Below are 21,629 nucleotides of genomic sequence, written 5' to 3' on the forward strand. Positions count from 1 at the left end.
TGCCTGTAGTCCCAGCTACTCGGAGGCTGAGGCAGGAGAATGCCGTGAACCCAGGAGGAGGAGCTTGCAGTGAGCCGAGATGGTGCCACTGCACTCCAGCCTGGATGACAAAGTGAGACTCCGTCTCAAAAAACAAACAAACAAACAAAAAGTTGGAAATCAATCAATGTAATTCACCACAGTAACAACAAAAAGGAGAAAAATATTATTATTTCAACAAATGCAGAAGAAACGAAGAAATTCAATATCCATTAATAATAAATACTCCCAACAAGTTAGAAATAGAAAAAAACTTCCTCAGTGTAATAAAGGGTACCTATAAAAAATCTATCTCTAATATCATTCATAATATAACAAAACTGCATGCTTTCCTCTGAAGATTAGAAATAGGGCATAGATGTTCATTCTCACCACTTTCATTCAACATTTTACTGTTGATAACTAGCCAATGCAACAAGGCAAGAAAATAAAATATAAAGCATACAGATTAGAAGAGAAGAAGTAAAACTGTCTTTATTCATAGATCACATAATCATTACAAGACAATCCTAAGCAATCTACAAAAAAGCTATTAGCACTAATAAATTAATTTAGCAAGGTCACAAGCTATAAGGTAAATACACAAAAATCAATTGCATTTCTAGTTCTGTATGGAAAATGAATTTTAAAATATCATTACAATAATATCAAAAAACATAAAATACTCTGAAAATTTTAACAAAATATGTATAAGACCTATAGCTAGAAAAATACAAAATATTGCTGAGAAAAATTACGTAAGAGCTAAATAAGTGGAAGCATCAATATAGAAAAAGAAAAACAGAATTTGAAGTACCACCTAGCCAGTGATAAGTTTAACAATTTTTCCCCCTTTGATTCCTTGACTTGGAGGGAAAACTTGGAAACAGGCATTGGCACAGAGAGAACTTCAAAAATCCTCTAGCTCAGGCTTGGGGAGAATGAAAAGGATCTCTGGTAGTGACAGGGCTGCAGTGGAGATCCCAAAGTTACTAAAACCTCTGAGGCAGGGGAAATTTCCTCACCAATGGTGACGTAAATACGCCTGGCTTGGCTCTGGACATGGGTGCCATCAGAGAAAGCACATGGCAGAGCACAGTAAATAAAAACCCATCTTTCAGGCTAGAAGGCTAAAAAGGGAAGCCATTGGAAACTAAAAACAGGGGAGAGGAGCTCAGAAAAGCAGCTCCATAAAGTTGTTTCTGATTTTCTGGCTCACTCCCAAGCTGTCTATGCATGGATTTCATCCTAAACATCACACCAAAGAGGCTAAGAACTGAACTGAGGAACAGACCACCATCCAAGTCTCAGACTGGCCACTAGGTGGCACACATATGCGACAGATCTGAATAGCACCGCAAAGGCATTAACAACAAAACCGACATTAAAACAACACTCATAAAAGGCTGGTTGGAACTTTAAGCCTGAACTGAAATTGGTAAATTGCCCGCTAACACAAAAATACTAACATTCTCCACATGATTCAAACAAGACTCAGAGTCTTATAACATAATAATAAAATTTTCTAGAATACAGTACAAGTACCCGGCACACAAAGAACTAGAAAAAAAAAATCTTAACCTTGTACGGAAAAGGGAATCAGCAGACGTCAATATCAAGACAATGTGGATATTGAAATTACCTATTTAAGGCTATGTCAGATATTATAAAAATGCTCTAAGTAAGGGTGAATTCTCCTAAAATGAATGAAAAGACAAAAAAAGTCTTACAGAAAAAGATATAAAGAAGGACCAAATAAAAATTTTCAAAGTGAAAAACACAATTACCAAAAACACTAGAAAAACAAAAGCAAACAATAAATCCCCCAAACCTCACAGGATACGCTCCATACCAGAATGGAGATCATAGAGCAGCAGTCCTCAACCTTTTTGGCACCAGAAACCGGTTTCATGGAAGACAATTTTTCCATGGGTGGGAATGAGGGGGAAGGATAATTTCTGGATGAAACTGTTGCACCTCAGATAGGCCAGCAGGCACTGTATAGACTCTCATAAGGAGCAGGCAGCCTAGATCCCTCACATGCATAGTTCACAATAGGGTTCCTGTTCCTAGGAGAATCTAATGCCGCGGCTGATCTGACAGGAGGCGGAGCTCAGGCAGTAATTCTCATGCTCACTACCTCCCCCTACAACCTCCCGCTCATCTGCTGTGTGGCCCGGTTCCTAACAGTCTGGAGACTGGTTTGGTTTTGAGGTTGGGGACCCTGTCATAGAGGAAAGAGTCAATGAATTTGATAAATAAACAAGACAATATTTGTGTCATTGGAGATTCAGAAAGAGGAGAGAAAGAGGAAAGTTCAGAAAAAATGTGTAAAGAAATAATGGCTAACAATTTCTTAAATTTTGCAAAAGATATAAAACTACAGATTCAGGAAGCTCAGAGAACCCTAAATAGGATAAACACAAACATCATAACCAAACTGCTGAAAACTAAAGACAGAAGGAAAATATTGAAACCACTCAGAGGAAAAATAACACATTACTTAGAGGGGAACAATCTATTCAAGTGACAGAGAATTTCTCAACAGAAAGAATGGAGGCCAGAGTGAAATGGGAAAACCACTTTACCTAGCATGTACAAATGCCTCTTACAACTAAATAAGAAGACTGACAACATCTCCCTCTCAAAAAAAGGGAAAAGATTTGAACAGTAAAACAAATGTCCAAATATCACATGAAAATTTGCTCAATGTGAAATGATGTTGCTGATACAAGCTAAAATCATAATAAAACACTATTGTATACCCTTTGAAATAAAGACTGACAACACCAAGGGCTAGCAATTATGTGGAAGAATTGTAACTCTCGTACATTGCTGGTGAAAATGTAAAATGGTACAACTTTGGAAAACAGTACATTTAGCTTTTAGTATTGATAAAATGTGGTGAATTAAGTCTATCTTCTAAGATAGGTGTCAACAAACTATAGCTCACAAGTCAAATGTTGCCCATAGACTGTTTTAGCATGACCTGTGAGCTAAGAATGGTTTTTATATTTTTAAAGAGTTGTAAAAAAAATATGCTTCAGACACCGTAGATGATTTGAAAAGCTTAAAAAAAATTTACTCTCTGGCTCTTTAAGGAAAAAGTTTACTAACCATTTTTGAAAGTCAGTGGCTTTCAAACTTTTAAACTTTTGAACCATAAACTGCAGAAAGAATTATACCCCAAACCAACAGCCAGTCGGTCAGCCTGTCTGTTTATCTATCTATCTACAACCGAAATAAAATTTTCCAAAATTAGCAGCCCTTACTACCACTTACATTGTACCCTTCCTTTCTTTTCCCTTCCCTTCCCTATCGTATTCTGTGCCATTCTTTGTTTAAAAAAAATACTGGTCACAACCTACTAAATTATTTTAATAAACAATTACTAAAGAGGCTCAACCCATCATTTGAAAAACACTAATAATATTGAAACCAACTTAAATAAAGTTGCATTTAAAACCAACTTCAATACATTGAAAACATGTATTCTTTTACTTAGAGTAGTCTCTGTTTGTGAGCCAGTTAGTAATACAATGCTGATTTATTTTCTTTATAATCTTTGTCTCCAGCTCAACCTTTGTCTCTTCTGTTTCTCTACCCTTTACAAAATCCCTCTTTTAAAAATCTCTGTTCATTGATTTTTCTTTTGTATTCTCCTGTTTTCTTAATCCTATTTCTGACACATTTAACATACAGACTCTATACAGAGACTGTGGTAGATAACCCCACTCTCTCAGGTCTACGCATATTAGGGTTTGGTTAAGTTTCTGAATGTTCCTTTTTGCAATATACTTGTAAAACAAGAATTTTCTTTACTTGTTTGAGAGAAGTTACTGTGAAGGTTTTATTTCTAATGATGTGTTGTAATAAAATGGTATCCTAGTGCAGTCATGAAAAAATAAATAACCTCCCGATTCATTCTCTTGCTGAAAGTAGAGAGGAAAACACTCAGGGTTCCATCTCTGTAGATGTTTAATTGAATCAACCTAAATGACCATCAATGGTAGACTGGATAAAGAAAATGTGGCACATATACACCACAGAATACAATGCAGCCATGAAAAAGAATGAGATCACGTCCTTTGCAGCAACATGGATGGAGCTGAAGGCCATTATCCTTAGCAAACTAACACAGGAACAGAAAACCAAATACAACATGTTCTCACTTATAAGTGGAAGCTAAATGATGAGAACACATGGACATGTACAAGGGAACAACACACACTAGGGCCTTTGAAGGGTAGAGGGAGAGGCTCAGGAAAAGTAACTAGTGGGTACTAGACTTAATACCTGGGTGATAAAATAATCCATACAACAAATTCCCATGCTACGAGTTTACCTATTTAACAAACTTGTAATTGTACCCCTGAATTTAAAAGTTAAAAAAATTTTGGTGTTCAGATACAAAGCACGAAAATCTAGACTCAATGGAAAAATTATTTGTAGTCTCTCTCACATCTTCATGAAACTTTCAGAAATATTTTTTTAAAGAATATAGTACTCACTGGCACAAATTTATTATCACAAGTGTTTATAAAATATTCAACCAAATAAACAGCTCCTAAGTATGAAACATTTTTTCTTCCTGGTAACTGACTGAAAAGAGAAAATTTGGCAAGAATAGAAAGACCAGAATTAAGCTCCTCCACAAGCATGAGCATGCTGGCCACCACATACCCCATCTATCCCCTCTAGATCAGTGATTCCCAGCTGACAGGGATCTTGCATCCTCTCCCAACCCCAACCACGGAACATCTAGCAATGGATGAAGATATTTTGGTGGTCACAACTGGGAACTTACTACTGGTAGCTAGTGGATGTCACTAAACACCCTACAATGCATAGAAGAGCCCCTGAAACAAAGAATTATCTGGCCCCAAACGTCAACAGGGCCAAGGTAAGAAAGCATGTCTTAGCATTATAGATTTCCAGACAACTGAAGCAAAAGATGTGTTCCCATTCTTGAATGAGATACTGATATTGCCCACAAAACCTAGAATTAGAAGGGAATAAATTATGATGGTATATTAACAGTTCATGTAAGGTACCTTTTGGAAGAAAACTGGATAAGGGGCAATTCAGGCAACTACTAATAAGTTCCTAGAAGGAAAACACATTTTAGACATTTTCATTTCCATCATAGCCAGTGTTGGCATGTGTAATGGGTTTTAGCTTTCCAGGCAGATAAATGATTGGAACTGAAGTCAGACTAGACTGCCTACACCAACTACAGGAGTAAATTTCCCAAGAGCTAAATGAGTTTCAGATATGAGGCTTCTGGTGACTTTAATAAGCACAGCAACTCTTACGGACACTTTTTTAAGGTGGTCACAAAGTTGAAACCGGATGTATCTCTAGAACAGCTGACGAGGCCTAGTCATTACAGAGGATATTTTTACAGTAACAGGCAAGTGGAACTATTTCAACATCAAAGCGACAATTTAGAAGAAGTATACTCACTGGCCCTCATGACAGACATACCAAAATTAGAAAAAGACACCCAAAGACACCATTACCTCTGTAAGTGTACTTGCATTACAGCATAATCTTTACTGACATGAATACATGGAAGTCTGCTTCCAAATGCAAATATAAAACCTAATTGTTCAAACTAAGTATTTTATGAATATTGTTGAGGCCAAGGTTTTTGAAAAGGCCTTTCACTGAAGGCTTAGTCAGTTGGTTGAGACTCTGGCCAAACCATCCATAGATACTGCTGATTTTCATATGTGTAATTCTTGAACAGCACTATACCACTGTACATTTCTAAACATAGAAACTTCCAGAAAAAATTCCCAGGGACAAATACTAACCACCAATCTGTGATAAAAATCTCTTCATTTGCCTCTTCCATTGCATTTGCCACATCTTCAAAATATCCTTTGGCATTAACATACCTGAAAGACAAGTTTATTGTTCCTTTTTGTTATTAAAAAAGAAAAGAAAAGAAACTTATGGTAAAGCAAAACATGGAAGCCACTGCCTAGAGTCTCCACATAACACATAATCATCATTGACTTTGTGTACCTGCAAAACAAGGATTGAAAATACCAAGTTTCCTCTGCTGCCTAGGAAGGGCAGTAAGTGGTAAGCAGCCTGATTTTTCTCTGCTTAGAGAACAACAAATTTATTGAGCCTCATCATCATAAGGAGCCAGATGAATTCTCCTATCCTGTTGAACTTACATACAGTTTTTCTTCTGAGACTGAAAACAAATTAGCTTCCAATCCACGGGTAGAAAAACATGCTAAGCATGACTTTATTTAAAAGAAATATCTAGCAAGTAAATGCTTTTTCCTAAATTAGGGCTAATGACTTAAATAAACCTTCCATTTGCATCATTAAAGAAATGTATGAAGTTAGCTTTAAAACTCAAACTTCAAACTCTAAAGCTAGCTAAGTTCACTGTGAAAAATCTTAAAAGCAACAATTGAAAAACTAATATATAATCAGGTAGTCCCATAATTATCACAAAAAGAGAAGCCTTGTTAAGTATAATGCATAATCTTTCACAGTTTTGAAAACTGATTCCAGGTGAATTTAGGACAGTGTAATATTAGATGCTAGGACCGCCTTGGCAGGCTTAGAGCAGTAATAACTAACTTACCATTTAGCTAAAGCATTCTCTTGGATAGCAGCATATGACCCAAATCGATGATCTTTGAGAAAGTTGGTGCCATGTTTCTGGATGAATTCTTCTATAGCCCCTCCCCACCAGCGAGCATGTCTATAGCTGTTGCATTTTAAAATAAGTGTCCTTTAAAGAGAAAGCAGAAAGTTGAAAAGAATGGTCACTCTGTTCTATCTCACGTTCTTTTTTATTTGGTAGCATACCAAACATAAACTGAAAATTTTAGACAAAGAACATGAAGAAAGCAGGCATTTAACATTTCTTGGTAGTATTTCTAGAAATATATTCAATGTAACAAAAATAAATGTTCAGGTTACTTATTCATTAACTCATGCAAACATGCATAAAGGTACTTACCATAGACCTAGAGCTGCGTGCTAGGCCATAAGGAGGATAAAGAAAGAGGGGTAAGGTGAGGATCTACTTTTAAGTGTTAGTTAGAGAGCTGTTGGCTCCTGTACAGCAGTGGTCCCCAACTTTTTTTGGCACCGGGGACAGGCTTGTGGAAGGCAATTTTTCCATAGATGATAGGGGGTAGTTTCGAGATGAAACTGTTCCACCTCAGGTAATCACGAGGTGACATGATTCTCATGAGGAGCGCGCAGCCCAGATCCCGCCCATGTGCAATCCACAATAGGGTTCGGGCTCCTGTGAGAATCTGATGCCATGGCTGATCTGACAGGAGGCCGCAACTCAGGTGGTAATGCTCCCTCGCCCACTGCTCACCTCCTGCTGTGCAGCGCAGTTCTGAATAGGCCATGGACTGGCACCCCGAGGGGGCTGGGAATCTCTGCTCTAGAGGATACTTCCCTTTGTGCCCTCTAGTATCCATTCCCTCAGCTTCTGGAAATATCATCCCAATTGTGCTTCATGACAGCCATCCCTTCTCTTCAACAAAGCTAAGCAAAATGGCATATTCCATCTTCCTGGTTCCAGAAGGTGGTTCTGGCATGAATATGTTGTGCGTTTTCTGTTTCATTAATCGTGGGAAAACTGTTTTTTGTTTGTTTGTTTTGTTTTTTGAGACGGAGTTTTGCTCTTGTTGCCCAGGCTGGAGTGCAATGGCATGATCTCAGCTCACTGCAACCTCCACCTCCCGGGTTCAAGTGATTCTCCTGTCTCAGCCTCCCAAGTAGCTGGGATTACAGGCATGCACCTCCATGCCCAGCTAATTTTGCATTTTTAGTAGAGACGGGTTTCTCCATGTTGGTCAGGCTGGTCTTGAACTCCCAAACCTCAGGTGATCTGCCTGCCTCGGCCTCCCAAAGTGCTGGGATTACAGACATGAGCCACTGTGCTGGCTTTTATTTTTATTTTTATTTTTTTTTGAGATGGAGTCTTATTCTGTCACCAGGCTGGAGTGCAGTGGTACAATCTCGGCTCATTGCAACCTCTGCCTCCTGGGTTCAAGCAGTTCTCCTGCCTCAGCCTCGCAAGTAGCTCGGACTACAGGCAAGCACCATCATGCCCGGCTAATTTTTGTATTTTTAGTAGTGACAGGGTTTCACCATATTGGCCAGGCTGGTCACAAACTCCTGACCTTGTGATCTGCCCACCTTGGCCTCCCAAAGTGCTGGGATTACAGGCGTGAGCTACCGCACCTGGCCAGAAAAACTGTTCTTTTGCAATAATAGTCAATTAAACATATTGATATCAGAAAAAAAAGGATACTCATGTACATTTGTTCATCCATTCCTATAATAAATGGACATGAGTATCCTTTCAGCCATTCCTGAGCAAATGTGAGGACTTGCTCAGGAATGCCAGGAGGGACTCTCTTGCTTCCACAGAATTTGGTGTGAGTGTGGGAGGTGGCCATCTTGCTACCACAAGGGAATCAGTCACGCTCAACATGGCTGATAAGTTCTCTTCGGTATAAGCCAGTTTGCTTTAGATTTTTCTGTCACTCATAACTAAACGATCCTAAACTCTTACAGAGTTATAAATGCTAAAAAAAAAAAAAAAAATTCAGGGTGGATTCCAGAGAGTTTTTTCTTAATGCCAAGTGTCAGAATTCTGCCTACTACTAAGAGGGAAAAATAAGTTATCCAAATTCGAAGTTTGAAGGAAAACAGAGTGTTGGAGCCAGCTGTATCCCTGCCATGTAGGCAGAAATCTACCACCATCCCAATGTAAGAAGACTATGGGTGAGGAGGGAGGTTGCTTTTTTGAGGAAATGCAATGATCCTGATGAGAAGCAGGGAAGGAGGCTGTGTTCACAGATTCTAAAAGAATTATTTATAAAGATTAACCATGTCCAAACTGCTTTCCTCAATATGTCAGAGGTAGATGCTGGCTTTTGTCTGAAAGTCATGAAGCCAGGGAGAGGCTGCTGCTGCTGAGCTGTGAAGACAGGGGAGGAGAGACACGGTGGAGCTGAGAGGAGTGAAGCATCCCCATCGCGTGTGGTAAAGGAGGCACGAGTTTCTAGGGATGGAGACAAGAGGGCACAGGAGGTGCCTGGGCTTGACCCATCCTGCAAGCACTACTCCAATTGAGCTAAAAAGCCTCTGAAAAACAGTTATGAGAAGACTTTACAGAAGAGATGAGTAACAAGATAAGACATTATTACAGGATGTGAGTCAGAATCAAGGGGGGAAAAAAGAACTATTCCAACCATGGACATAAGAAAAGCAAAGAGAAAGAGGCAAGAAAAAAATGCTGCCTCCATAGAACCTGCAAGGCATATTAGGGAGGAATTTCAAATAAATGCAGGAAAATAAATGCCCTTCAAAAATAAGTGGGGAAATTTGGCCTTATTTGGTAAAATCATGGGGGGATCTTACACCAGGAAGGAAGGTAATGAAACCTGGATGTGAATGGCCTCATCTGGCATTGACATACGAGTAAGCGAGGGTGGGAAATGCAGATGAAGTGGCCAATAAAGTAAGGGGCCAGTGAGAACTGTGGCCAGACTTCTGTGGCTCACCGTGAAACAGGAATGCAGGAGGAAGGTGTAATGGCAGCACCATTATATTTCCAGTCACAATCTTAAAAGTCCCATTCTCATAGAATATCATCAGGAAGTTCAGCATCTTTTTATACACATATACATACACACACACACACACACAGACATGTAAATTAGTAAGGGAATATGAAGCTATGTTGTGTATGTGTACAGGGAGAAATGCATATATATTCATATACATGATGGTGAATGAACTATATAGAGACAAATGGATATATATGTATAAAGACACACATACATGATATAACTACAATCTTCCAGAAAGATCACATACACATGTACTCACTAATAAAATCTATAATAAATAAATGTACATGAGTGTCCTTTCAAGATATCTTTCTTGGCCAGGTGGGATGGCTCAGGCCTGTTATCCCAGCACTTTGGAAGGCCGAGGTGGGCAGATCACTTGAGGTCAGGAGTTCGAGAGCAGCCTGGCAAACATGGTGAAACTCCATCTCTACCAAAAAATACAAAATTTAGTCGGGTGTGGCAGCGGGTGCCTGCAGTCCCAGCTACTCGGTAGGCTGACGTAGGAGAATTGCTTGAACCTGAAAGATGGAGGTTGTGGTGAGTGAAGGTTGCAGTGAGCAGAGATTGAGCCACTGCACTTCAGCCTGGGTGACAGAGTGAGACCCTGTCTCAGAGAAAAAGAAGGTGTCTTTCTTAAAATATGTATGTAACAATTTTTATAAATCAAATCACTCTTTTGGTGTTTTGTTAATTAAAGAATATTGATTTACAAAGTAAAGGTTTCATTTATTTTAAAAATGATCTAATCTATCTGTTTAGTAAACTGGCAAATTAAGTAGTAATTTCTGTTAACATAGGCAAACATCTACATATGGGATTGTTTATTCTGACTCTGTTGCACACAGGATACTCTTTAAAATATATACAAGGAAAAAAGCGGTTTCATTACTATTGATTGAGGATGAGCTCTAAATTACAATTTTCTAACCCTTTTTAACTCCTTTTTTACTTAAGGTTAAGGAAAAAATTGTTTTTAAGATATTTTTATAGAAATCATTTTTAAATATTTGAAACTTGTACCTTGAAAGATTATCAATTCGGATTCCATATTTCGTTTCTGTCTCCTTCTTCCCCACCTTAATTTTGAATTCTTTGTCTACCAGCAGGACGAAGGCAATAGCACCGCTGTCTGGTTTCATATACAGTAAAAAGGAATCTTTCACTATTAACCATCTGTAAGAAGGTAGTAAGTATTTCAAAAGTTGTATTGAGTAAATAAAATGAGAAGAACTAATTATTATGACAAGTCTTAAGTAATCACTCTGGCAGACTGTAGACATAATTACATTTTCTACATAGGAGATTTATTTATTTTTAATCGCTATGAAACAAACAAAAAACAACAACAAAACCTTTCTATTATGTTTTTCTAAGAAACAGTGTAACAAGTAATTCACAGTAATTCATTAGCTCTTTAAACACTAATGGCAAAACTGGAGGAATGTCCCTAATATTGGCAGGTAGCACTCACAGGATGTATGATAGGAAGGGTGTTGCGGGAAGTCAGGAACCTCGAATGGAGGGACCGGCTGAAGCCATGACAGAAGAACACAAATTGTGAAGATTTCATGGACATTTATTAGTTCCCCAAATTAATACTTTTATAATTTCTTACGCCTGTCTTTTCTGCAATCTCTGAACATAAATTGTGAAAATTTCATGGACATTTATCACTTCCCCAGTCAATAATCTTGTGATTTCCTATGCCTGTCTTTACTTTAAATCTTAATCCTGTCATCTTTGTAAGCTGAGGATGCATGTTGTCTCAGGATCCTGTGATGATTGCATTAACTGCACAAATTGTTTAAACAATATAAAATCTGGGCACCTTGAAAAAAGAACAGGATAACAGTGATGTTCAGGGAACAAGGGAGATAACCATTAGGTCTGGCTGCCTGAGAGCTGGGCGAAACAGAGCCATATTTCTCTTCTTTCAAAAGCAAATAGGAGAAATATCGCTGAATTCTTTTTCTCAGCAAGGAACAGCCCTGAGAAAGAGAATGCATTGCCAGGGGTAGGTCTCTAAAATGGCTGCTCTGGGAATGTCTGTCTTTTATGGTTGCAGATAAGGGATGAAATAATCCCTGGTCTCCCGTAGCGCTCCCAGGCCTATTAGGATGAGGAAATTCCCACCTAAGTAAATTTTAGTCAGACCCGTTATCTGCTCTCAAACCCTGTCTCCTGATACAGTGTTATCAATGACAATGAGTGCCTGAAACTTCATTAGCAATTTTAATTTTGCCCCGGTCCTGTGATCTTGCCCTGCCTCCGTTTGTCTTGTAATATTTTATTACCTTGTGAAGCATGTGGTCTCTGTGACCCACACCCTATTCGTACACTCCCACCCCTTTGAAAATCACTAATAAAAACTTGCTGGTTTTGCGGTTTAGGGGGCATCACAGAACCTGCTGACATGTGATGTCTCCCCCAGATACCCGGCTTTAAAATTTCTCTCTTTTGTACTCTTTCCCTTTATTTCTCAGACCGGCCAACACTTAGGGAAATAGAAAAGAACCTATGTGAAATAACGTTGAATTATTGGGGGTGGGTTCCCCCAATAGAAGGGCAAAACCAAGGAAATGGAATCCATTTACAGTGAATGCAAATGGTAACTTCATAAGGCTGCATATAACAACATGTATTCCTATTTGCCTGCAATTGTAGAGTGATCGACTGAATTATTTGAAAACTGAAGTAACAAAATGGGCATAATAGTGCATATCAAAGTAAAGCACTCTAGGCACTTCCACATTATGGAATAGTAAGGTTGGAACATCTGAATATAAATTAAGTAATACTGTAAATATAGCATGGGAACTCAGTATTTAAAATATATCTATAATAAATCTCTACTGAAATTGGGAATTGCATTATGTTTTAATGGCTTTTAACTTGGAATTTAATGTAGACAAACCTACATTGATTTCCACATAGTTTCATTTCATTAATTTGTTTTTTAATACATAAGCTAGTTCCTTTCTAATAAAAGGGCATAGAGTGGATTTAGGATAACTTACAGCAAAGGACATATGTGGTATGGTTCAAAAAAGGAAAAATGTCAAGGTCACAGAAAGTAAATACCTAAAATACCTAACCACAAAGGTAAATATAATTACTGAGATGACACACTCATGTAGGTATAAGCTTCCTGGTTTATCTTGTTAAATGAATAAATTAAAGAAATAAGTGGATTTCCTCCAAAACTAAATTCCAAACAAAGTTTCTCATTTGGGACCTAATATAAGACAACTGAACAACAAAATGAATAATATTCCCGATAACAATTTTCAAAACAAATACAGAAATTATACATTTTATAAAAGTTCTTATAACGCTCCTCAAGACAAATACCAAGGCTATGATATCAAAGGGTAACCCAGTTTTCCCAGCACTGTTTACTGAAGAGTGTGCACTTTCCCCACAGAATGTTCCTGATGTCTTTGGAAAAATCAGTAGGCTGTAGATACATGGATTAATTTCTGAGTTCTCTATTCTGTTCTACTGGTCGTGTGTCTGTTTTATACCAGTATCATACTGTTTTGGTTACTATAGCTTTGTAATATATTTTGAAGCCAGGTAGTGTGATGCCTCTAGCTTTGGTTTGTTTTTTGTTGTTTTTTTGCTCAGGATTGCTTTGACTGCTCAGGGTCTTTTGTGGTTTTATATGAGTTTTAGGATTGTTTTTTCTATTTCTGTGAAAATGTCATTAGTATTTTGATAGGGTTGTACTTAATCTGTAGATTGCTTTGGATGGTATGGTCATTTTAACAGTATTAATTCTTCTGATCCTCTTCAATTTTTTTTCATTGGTGTCTTGTAGTTGTTCTTTTTACCAGTCATTAGATATTAGGGTAATTTGATGCTTGGCTTTTATTGAAAGCTCTTCTTAATTATGCCATTCATAAAAACTCCTCTGATTTCTTCCCTTTTTCTTTTTTGTCAATAGATATATTTTTTTCTTTTAACTTTTACTTTAGACTCAGAGGTACACTTACAGGTTTGTTAAATAGGTAAACTTGTGTCACAGGGGTTTAGTGTACAGATTGCTTCGTCACCCAGGTACTAAGCATAGTATTTGACAGGCATTTTTTTTCTGATTCTTTCCCTCCTCCCACCCGCCACCCTCAAGTAGGCCCTAGTATCTGTTGTTGCCCTCTTTGTGTCCATGAGTTCTTGTTATTTAGCTCCCAGTTATAAGTGAGAACATGTGGTATTGGGTTTCCTCTTCCTGTGTTAGTTTGCTAAGGACAATGGCCTCCAGCTCCATCCACATTGCTGCAAAGTACCTGATTTCATATGCTGTGGTGTAGATGTACTACTTTTCTTTATCCACTCTACCATGGATGGGCATTTAGGTTGATTCCATGTATTTGCTATTGTAAATTGTGCTGCAGTGAAAATACACATGCATGTGTCTTTACGGTAGAATGGTTTATAGTCCTCTGGGTATCTACCCAATAATGGAACTGCTGGGTCAAATGGTAATGCTGTTTTTAGTTCTTTGGGGAATCATCACACTGTTTTCCACAATGGCTGAACTAATTTATGCTCCAACCAGCAGCATATAGCATTTCCTTTTTACTGCAACCTCGTCAGCATCTGTTTTTTTTTTGTTTGTTTGTTTTTTGATAGCCATTCTGACTGGTGTGAGATGATATCTCATTGTGGTTTTGATTTGCATTTCTCTAATGATCAGTGATGTTAAGTATTTTTTCAAATGTTTCTTGGCCACATGTATGTCTTCTTTTGAAAAGTGTTTGTTCATGTCCATTGCCCACTTTTCAATGGAATTGTTTGGTTTTGCTTGTAAATTTGTTTATATTCCTTATAGATACTGGCTATTAGATCTTTGTCAGAAGCACAGTTTGAAAATATTTTCTCGCATTCTGTAGGTTGTCTGTCTACTCTGTTGATAATTTCTTTTGCTGTGCAGAAGCTCTTTAGTTTAATTAGATCCCATTTGTCAATTTTTGATTTTGTTGCAATTACTTTTGGTGTCTTCCTCATGAAATCTTTGCCAGTTCCTATGTCCAGAATGGTTTTTCCCAGGTTGTCTTCCAGGGTTTTTACAGTTTTAGGTTTTACGTTTAAGTTTCTAGTCTAACTTGCATTGCATTTTGCATATGGCCTAAGGAAGGGGTCCAGTTTCAATCTTCTGCATATGGCTAGCCAGTTACCCCAGCATCATTTATTAAAGACGAAGTCCTTTTCCCATTGCTTGTTTTTGTCAGCTTTGTTGAAGATCAGATGGTTGTAGGTGTGCAGTATTATTTCTGGGCTCTCTAATTCTGTTCCATTGGTCTATATGTCTGTTTTCGTACCAGTACTGTACTGTATTGGTTACTGTTGCCCTGTAGTGTAGTTTGGAGTCACATAACATCATGTCTCCAGCTTTGTTCTTTTTGCTCGGCATTGCCTTGGCTATTCAGGCTCTTTGTTGGTTCCATTTGAATTTTAAAATAGTTTTTTCTAGTTTTGTGAAGAATGTTATAGGTAGTTTGATAGGAATAGCATTGAATCTGTAGATTGCTTTGGGCAGTATGGCCATTTTAATGATATTGTTTCTTCCTATCCATAAACATGGAATATTTTTCCATTTGTTTGTGTCACCTCTGATTTCTTTGAGCAGTATTTTGTAATTCTCATTGTAGAGATCTTTCACCTCCCTAGTTAGCTGTATTCCTAGGTATTTTATTCTTTTCATGGCAATTGTGAATGGAATTGCCTCCCTGATTTGATTGGAAAGCAATCCCATTCACAATTGGCTTGATTGTTGTTGGTGTATAGGAATGTTAGTGATTTTTCTACGTTGATTTTGTATCCTGAAACATTGCTGAAGATATTCATCAGCTCAAGGAGCTTTTGGGAAAAGACTATGCAGTTTTCTAGATACAGAATCATGTCATCTACAAACGAGAATAGTTTGATTTCCTCTTTTCCTATTTGGATGCCTTTTATTTCTTTCTCTTGCCTCATTGCTCTGGCCAGGACTTCCAATACTATGTTGAATAGGAATGGTGACAGAGGGCATCCTTGTCTTGGGCCAATTTTCAAGAGGAATGCTTTCAGCTCATCCAGTCAGTATGATGTTGATGGTGGGTTTGTCATATATGGCTCTTATTATTTTTGAAGTATGTTCCTTCAATGCACAGTTTTATTGAGGGTTGTTAAAATGAAGAGATGTTGAATTTCATCAAAAGCCTTTCCTGCATCTATTGAGATAATCATGTAGTTTTTACCTTTTGTTCTGTTTATGTGATGAATCAAATTTATCAGTTTGCATATGTTGAACCAACTTTGTAACCCGAGGATAAAGTCTACTTGATCACGGTAGATTGGCTTTTTGATGTGCTGTTGGATTGTGGTTTGAAGGAGACTGAGATATAAAAAACCATATAAAAGATGAACAAATCTAGGAGTTGGTTCTTTCAAAAAATTAGTAAGATAAATCAAAACCAGAATAATAAAGAAGAAAAGAGAGAAGATCCAAATAAACACTATTAGAAATGACAAAGAGGACACTGCCATTGATCCCACAGAAATACAAATAACTGTCAGAGACTACTATGAACAACTCTATGCACAAAAACTAGAAAACCTACAAGAAACAGATAAACTCCTGCACACATACATCTCCTCCAAGACTGAACCAGGAAGAAACTGAATCCTTGAGTGGACCAATAATCAGCTCTGAATTAGAATCAGTAACAAATAGGCTACCAACCAAAATACAAAAACAAAAAGCCAGGATCAGGGGACTCACAGCCAAATTCTATAAGATGTACAAAGAAGAGCTAGTACCATTCCTACTGAAACTATTCCAAACAATTGAGGAGGAAGAACTCCTACCCAACTCATTCAATGAGGCCAGCAGCATCCTAACACCAAAACCTGGCAGAGACGCAACACAAAAGAGAAGACTTCAGGCCAATATCTTTTATGAACATAGATGCAAAACACCTCAACAAGATTTTTTCTTCTTTCTCAGGAATATATACATCAAGAAATACATCTATCAACCAGCCTTCTAGGAGTCAGCACCATCTGCACAGGGATCAAGTGCTTGCCCTGAAGTTACCCTCCCTAGGCTCCGATTCTATCTGCCACTCACTGCTTGTGCGAACTTCAGTGATTGAGCATGACGTCGAAATCTACAACAAGAGGACAACATAAGACCTATAACATGAGGACCTAACAGTAACATCAAGTTCATAAGTATTCATGAAGGATTAACTGAGATAACTCACGTATTCATGAAGGATTAACTGAGATAACTCATGCACATACTTAGCACAGTGCCTGGCCCCAATACATGCAAACTATTATAACTAACCTTGTTCTAAACCATGTGAGATTATGGTCTGTTTTAAAGAGATACTTTCTGCCTGTGTTACTACTTGTCATGGCATTAAAATGCAGATAAGCCCACTTGAGCCAGCCCTCCCCTTCTCAGCCTCATCTCCTACTGTTGTCTCCCACAAAGTTGGTCAATGTTGGGTCTTCTTTAGACTTGCCAGGTTTCTTCTTTAGGCTCCGTTGTTGCTGTTCCTCTGTCTGAAAACTTTCTTCTAGACAATTCCATGGACAGTCTCTTCTTGTCAATCAAACTTCTCCTTAAAAATCCTTCTACAGGCAGTCTACTGGATCCAAAAAAAGCTATTCTCCACCATCCCTGCCTCATCAGCCCAATTCTACTCCATCATGTCCTGCTTTAGCTTCTTTGTTGCACATCTGGAAGTGTCTGTCTTCTTGTTTATTGTCTGCCTCCTACAGTACAGTGTAAGATCCCTGGGAACAGGGAATGTGCCTATCACATCTACTACTGTCTGTCCAATGGCTACCATTATCTTCTAGCAGCCCAGAGCAAGCTTTCAGGCAAGGCCACCAACTCGCCTAAATAATGGCTGGATGAATGGATTCCAGAGAGTATGTAAAACCATTTAGACACTATCACTGTCTAAAAGTTTTAATTATTGGTACAGCTCAGAGTTCACTAAAGTAAACACTAAGTAAGAGAGTGCTAAGAAATTAAAAATAATGGCAAAAACTACAATTACTTTTGTACCACCATAATAAATGCTAAATTTATTTCTTAACATCTATATATATCTTTTTCTTAAGACATTATTTGAGATAAGAAAGTTAACTTCCTACCAGGTGCAGAGAAGTTGCTCAATAAATGTGCTGTTTAAGCAGATGTTCTATATTGTAGGAAGAAATGTTTTCTCTGTTTGTCTTTTTTTAAACTTACCTCTCAGATAAGGTCATTATGAGACCTGATTGAAAGTTCAATTTCCTTGTTTGCCTTACTACAATTTGTCATAGAATACATTAAAAAGTGATCAGAATGTATTTTTATGGGTACAAGTGAAAAAAAGTTATGAAGGAGTATCACCTTTAAAAGTAAGTCTCATTTAGACATTAATAAAATAGTTGTCTTGGCCAGGTGCTGTGACTCCCACCAGTAATCCCAGCACTTTGGAAGGCCAAGGCAGGCAGATCACTCGAGCTCAGAAGTTCAAGACCAGCCTGGGCAAGATGGCAAAGCCCCATCTTTACAAAAAAATACAAAAATTAGCCAGGTGTGGTGGTACGCACCTGTATCCCTGCTACCTGGGGGGCTGAGGTGGGAGGATTGCTTGAGCTCAGGAGGTCGAGGCTGCAGTGAGCCGAGATCGTACCACTGCACTCCAGCCTTGGTGACAAGGTGAGACCCTGTCTCCAAAAAAAAAAAAAAAAAAAAGCCTGTGACTGTGAGAAACTTTCTAAACTAATTTTGTCAACTATACGTTATCATCTATATATGCTTTCTGGTATTTTAAATACCAAAAATGTGACTCAGAGAATACTTATTATTAATATGGAACCAGGGCTTTAATCTTCACAGAAAGATGTACACAATTTACAGTGATGATACATTTCATTCCAGGGAGGATCGTATCTTTTTAGATTGTCCTGGTTGACTTATTATGCAAACTAGTTCAACCATTGTGGAAAACAGCGTGGCGATTCCTCAAGGATCTAGAACTAGAAATACCACTTGACCCAGCCATCCCATTACTAGGGATATACCCAAAGGATTATAAATCATGCTGCTGTAAAGACACATGCACATGTATGTTTATTGTGGCACTATTCACAATAGCAAAGACTTGGAATCAACCCAAATATCCATCAGTGACAGACTGGATTAAGAAAATGTGGCACATATACACCATGGAACACTATGCAGCCATAAAAAAGGATGAGTTCGAGTCCTTTGTAGGGACATGGATGCAGCTGGAAACCATCATTCTCAGCAAACTATCACAAGAACAGAAAACCAAATACCACATGTTCTCACTCATAGGTGGGAAGTGAACAATGAGATCACTTGGACATAGGAAGGGGATCATCACACACTGGGTCCTATTGTGGGGAGGGGGTAAGGAGGAGGGATAGTATTAGGAGATATACCTAATGTAAATGACAAGTTAATGGGTGCAGCACACCAACATGGCACATGTATACATATGTAACAAACCTGCACGCTGTGCACATGTACCCTAGAACTTAAAGTATAATAATAATAATAATAAATGTAATCCAAAGTTTAAAAAGAGGGGGCATATTTCTTCTATGTAACAAAGTATTTCCCTTACCTTTCCTAGCTGCTGCTTCTCATAAGGGTTAAATCCAAATGTCAGTTTTTCAGGGAGCCTTTCCTTGACTCCCAGAGCTAAAGTCACCCTCTCTAATCCCCAAATCCCTCACAAAACATTTTTCCCCTTTAAAGCTCTCATCGCTACCTGAATTTATACAATTTACATTAATTGTCGGCTTAGTGCCTGCATTTCCCCGCTAATAGAACTCCATGAGGGCAGAGACTTCATCTTGTTCACTACTTTTTCACAAGAGAATGTCACAATCTGGCATACATTAGGCACTCGATAAATGACTGAATAAACCAGACCATGGCTTCCATTCCTTGAGCTGATGCCTTTGGTTGGTTGAGTTGTCCCAGAAGTAAACTCTGAGATACGGATGTATAAAAAGGAGTTTAACAAGGGGGCACCAGGAAGCACCATTAGGGAAAGATAGAAAGAAAGAGCAAGGAAGGAAGCCACATAGAGTGGATTTTCATGCGTTTTATTGTGAGCAACTGTGCTGTAACCCAGCTGAGGAGTTCTGGGACACAGTGTAGAGAATGCTGCAGAATCACCCCAACTGAGGAGGAGGGGGCTGGACTCTGATCAGTTCTTGGCTGATGGCTGCTCCGGGGAGCTGTTGACACTTCCCAGACTGCTGTGCACACAGACAGGTGGGTTCTGACAGCCTACAGAATCTTTGGTCAAGGAATCACAAATGCTTAAGGTTACAGTCTGAAAACTGTGGTTGGCATGTAGCAGCTGATTTGGTCAGTTAATTACTAGGGAGGAATGGTCAGAAGGAATCCCCAAGTTTCTAGAAGTTAGAGAAGTGTATTTGAAAGTAAATACATTTTTTAGTATATTATTTCCCTTTTTATTTTAGTAAAACTTTTTTCCTTTACAAAAATTTTCAATTCTCTTTAATCTTCTGATCTTTTCCTTGTAATTTCTTCTGTCCTTTCAAAGTCCACAAAGTAAAGGTCCAACTTAATGGTATTTTTTGTTGGTAGTATATCTTAAATTGATATGTGTAAAGGTAGATGCCAGTATTAATTCTATATATTTTGAATATACACATAGCTCAATTCCACATTTATCATTTTCAATTTCGGGGAAATAACAAATAAACAGATAAAATATTTATAACTGATTTCTTAAGTGTTTTAATAGTTCTTCAAAATCCCAGTACAGTGTTATTGCAACAGTTTTTGTCTATTATGTGTCAAACTTGGGGGATACAGGTAAGAATCAGATGAAAATATTGTTCCTCAAGGAGTTTTTAATTGGTAAGACGTAAGACATAAAATGAAGTTTTCTGTCTATATTACACTTACCGTGATAAACATTTTTTCACAAATGTAAGTCTAAAATTGCCATCCCTGAAGTCTGCACAATTTTACTTAAGTTTTTTTAAAGTGTACAGTTTAGTTTGATGTTTAGCATATTCACAAAGTTGTATAACCATCACCACTATCTAGTTCCAAAACATTTTCATTGGCCCAAAAATAAACTGCATACCAGTATCAAATTAATAGAAAGCAACCTCCTCCCCATTCCCTGGAAACAAACCCTTTATCTACTTCTGTCTCTACAGATTTGTCTATTCTGAATATTTCATATAAATAAGAATCATATAATATGTGCCTTTCTGTATCTGGATTTTTTCATTTACCATGTTTTCAAAGTTCATCCACATTATAATACATATCAGAACTTCATATGCTTTTTCATTTAATTTAAAATTTTTATTCAGATGAATTCACATATCATAAAACTTACCTTTTAAAAGTTTACAATGCAAAGGTTTTTAGCATATTCACAAAGTTGTGCAACCGTTACTACCATCTTATGTCAGAATATTTTCATCACCCCATGAAGAAACTCCATGACCATCAGTGGTCTTCATTTCTTTTTTTTAAATTTATTTTTCATTTCTGTGGGTACCTAGTAGGTTTATATATTTATGGGGTATATGACATACTTTGATACAAGCATACAATGTGTAATAATCACATCAGGATAAATGGGGTATCCATCACCTCAAGCATTATCCTTTATGTTACAAACAATTCAGTTATACTTTTAGTTATTTTAAAACATACAATTAAACTAGTATTGACTATAGTCACCTGTTGTGCTATCACATACTAGATCTTAATTATCCCATTTGTTTGTATCCCTTAACCATCCCCACTACCCGCCTCCACGCTGCCTTTCCCAGCCTCTGATAAAATCTCCATGAGTTCAATTGTTTTAATTTTTAGCTCCCACTAGTAACTGAGAACATGCAAAGATTGTCTTTCTGTGTCTGGCTTATTTAACTTAACATAAAGACCTCTAGATC

General features: G+C 37.7%; 1 protein-coding gene across 1 annotated transcript in view; it reads right to left on the reverse strand.

The window, feature by feature from the left end:
- Positions 1-21,629, reverse strand: part of PLD1 (phospholipase D1, phosphatidylcholine-specific) — a 159,075-nt gene that overhangs the window by 91,388 nt on the left and 46,058 nt on the right. Inside the window, exons 9-11 of the mRNA XM_011940988.1 lie at positions 10,677-10,829; positions 6,632-6,781; positions 5,838-5,921 (exon numbers count right to left, since the gene is read on the reverse strand). Of these exons, the coding sequence (XP_011796378.1) occupies positions 5,838-5,921; positions 6,632-6,781; positions 10,677-10,829 (387 nt within the window). The remainder of the gene's footprint in view (positions 1-5,837; positions 5,922-6,631; positions 6,782-10,676; positions 10,830-21,629) is intronic.

Source organism: Colobus angolensis, unplaced genomic scaffold, assembly GCF_000951035.1.
Source record: "Colobus angolensis palliatus isolate OR3802 unplaced genomic scaffold, Cang.pa_1.0 Scaffold197, whole genome shotgun sequence".
NCBI classification, from domain to species: Eukaryota; Metazoa; Chordata; class Mammalia; order Primates; family Cercopithecidae; genus Colobus; species Colobus angolensis.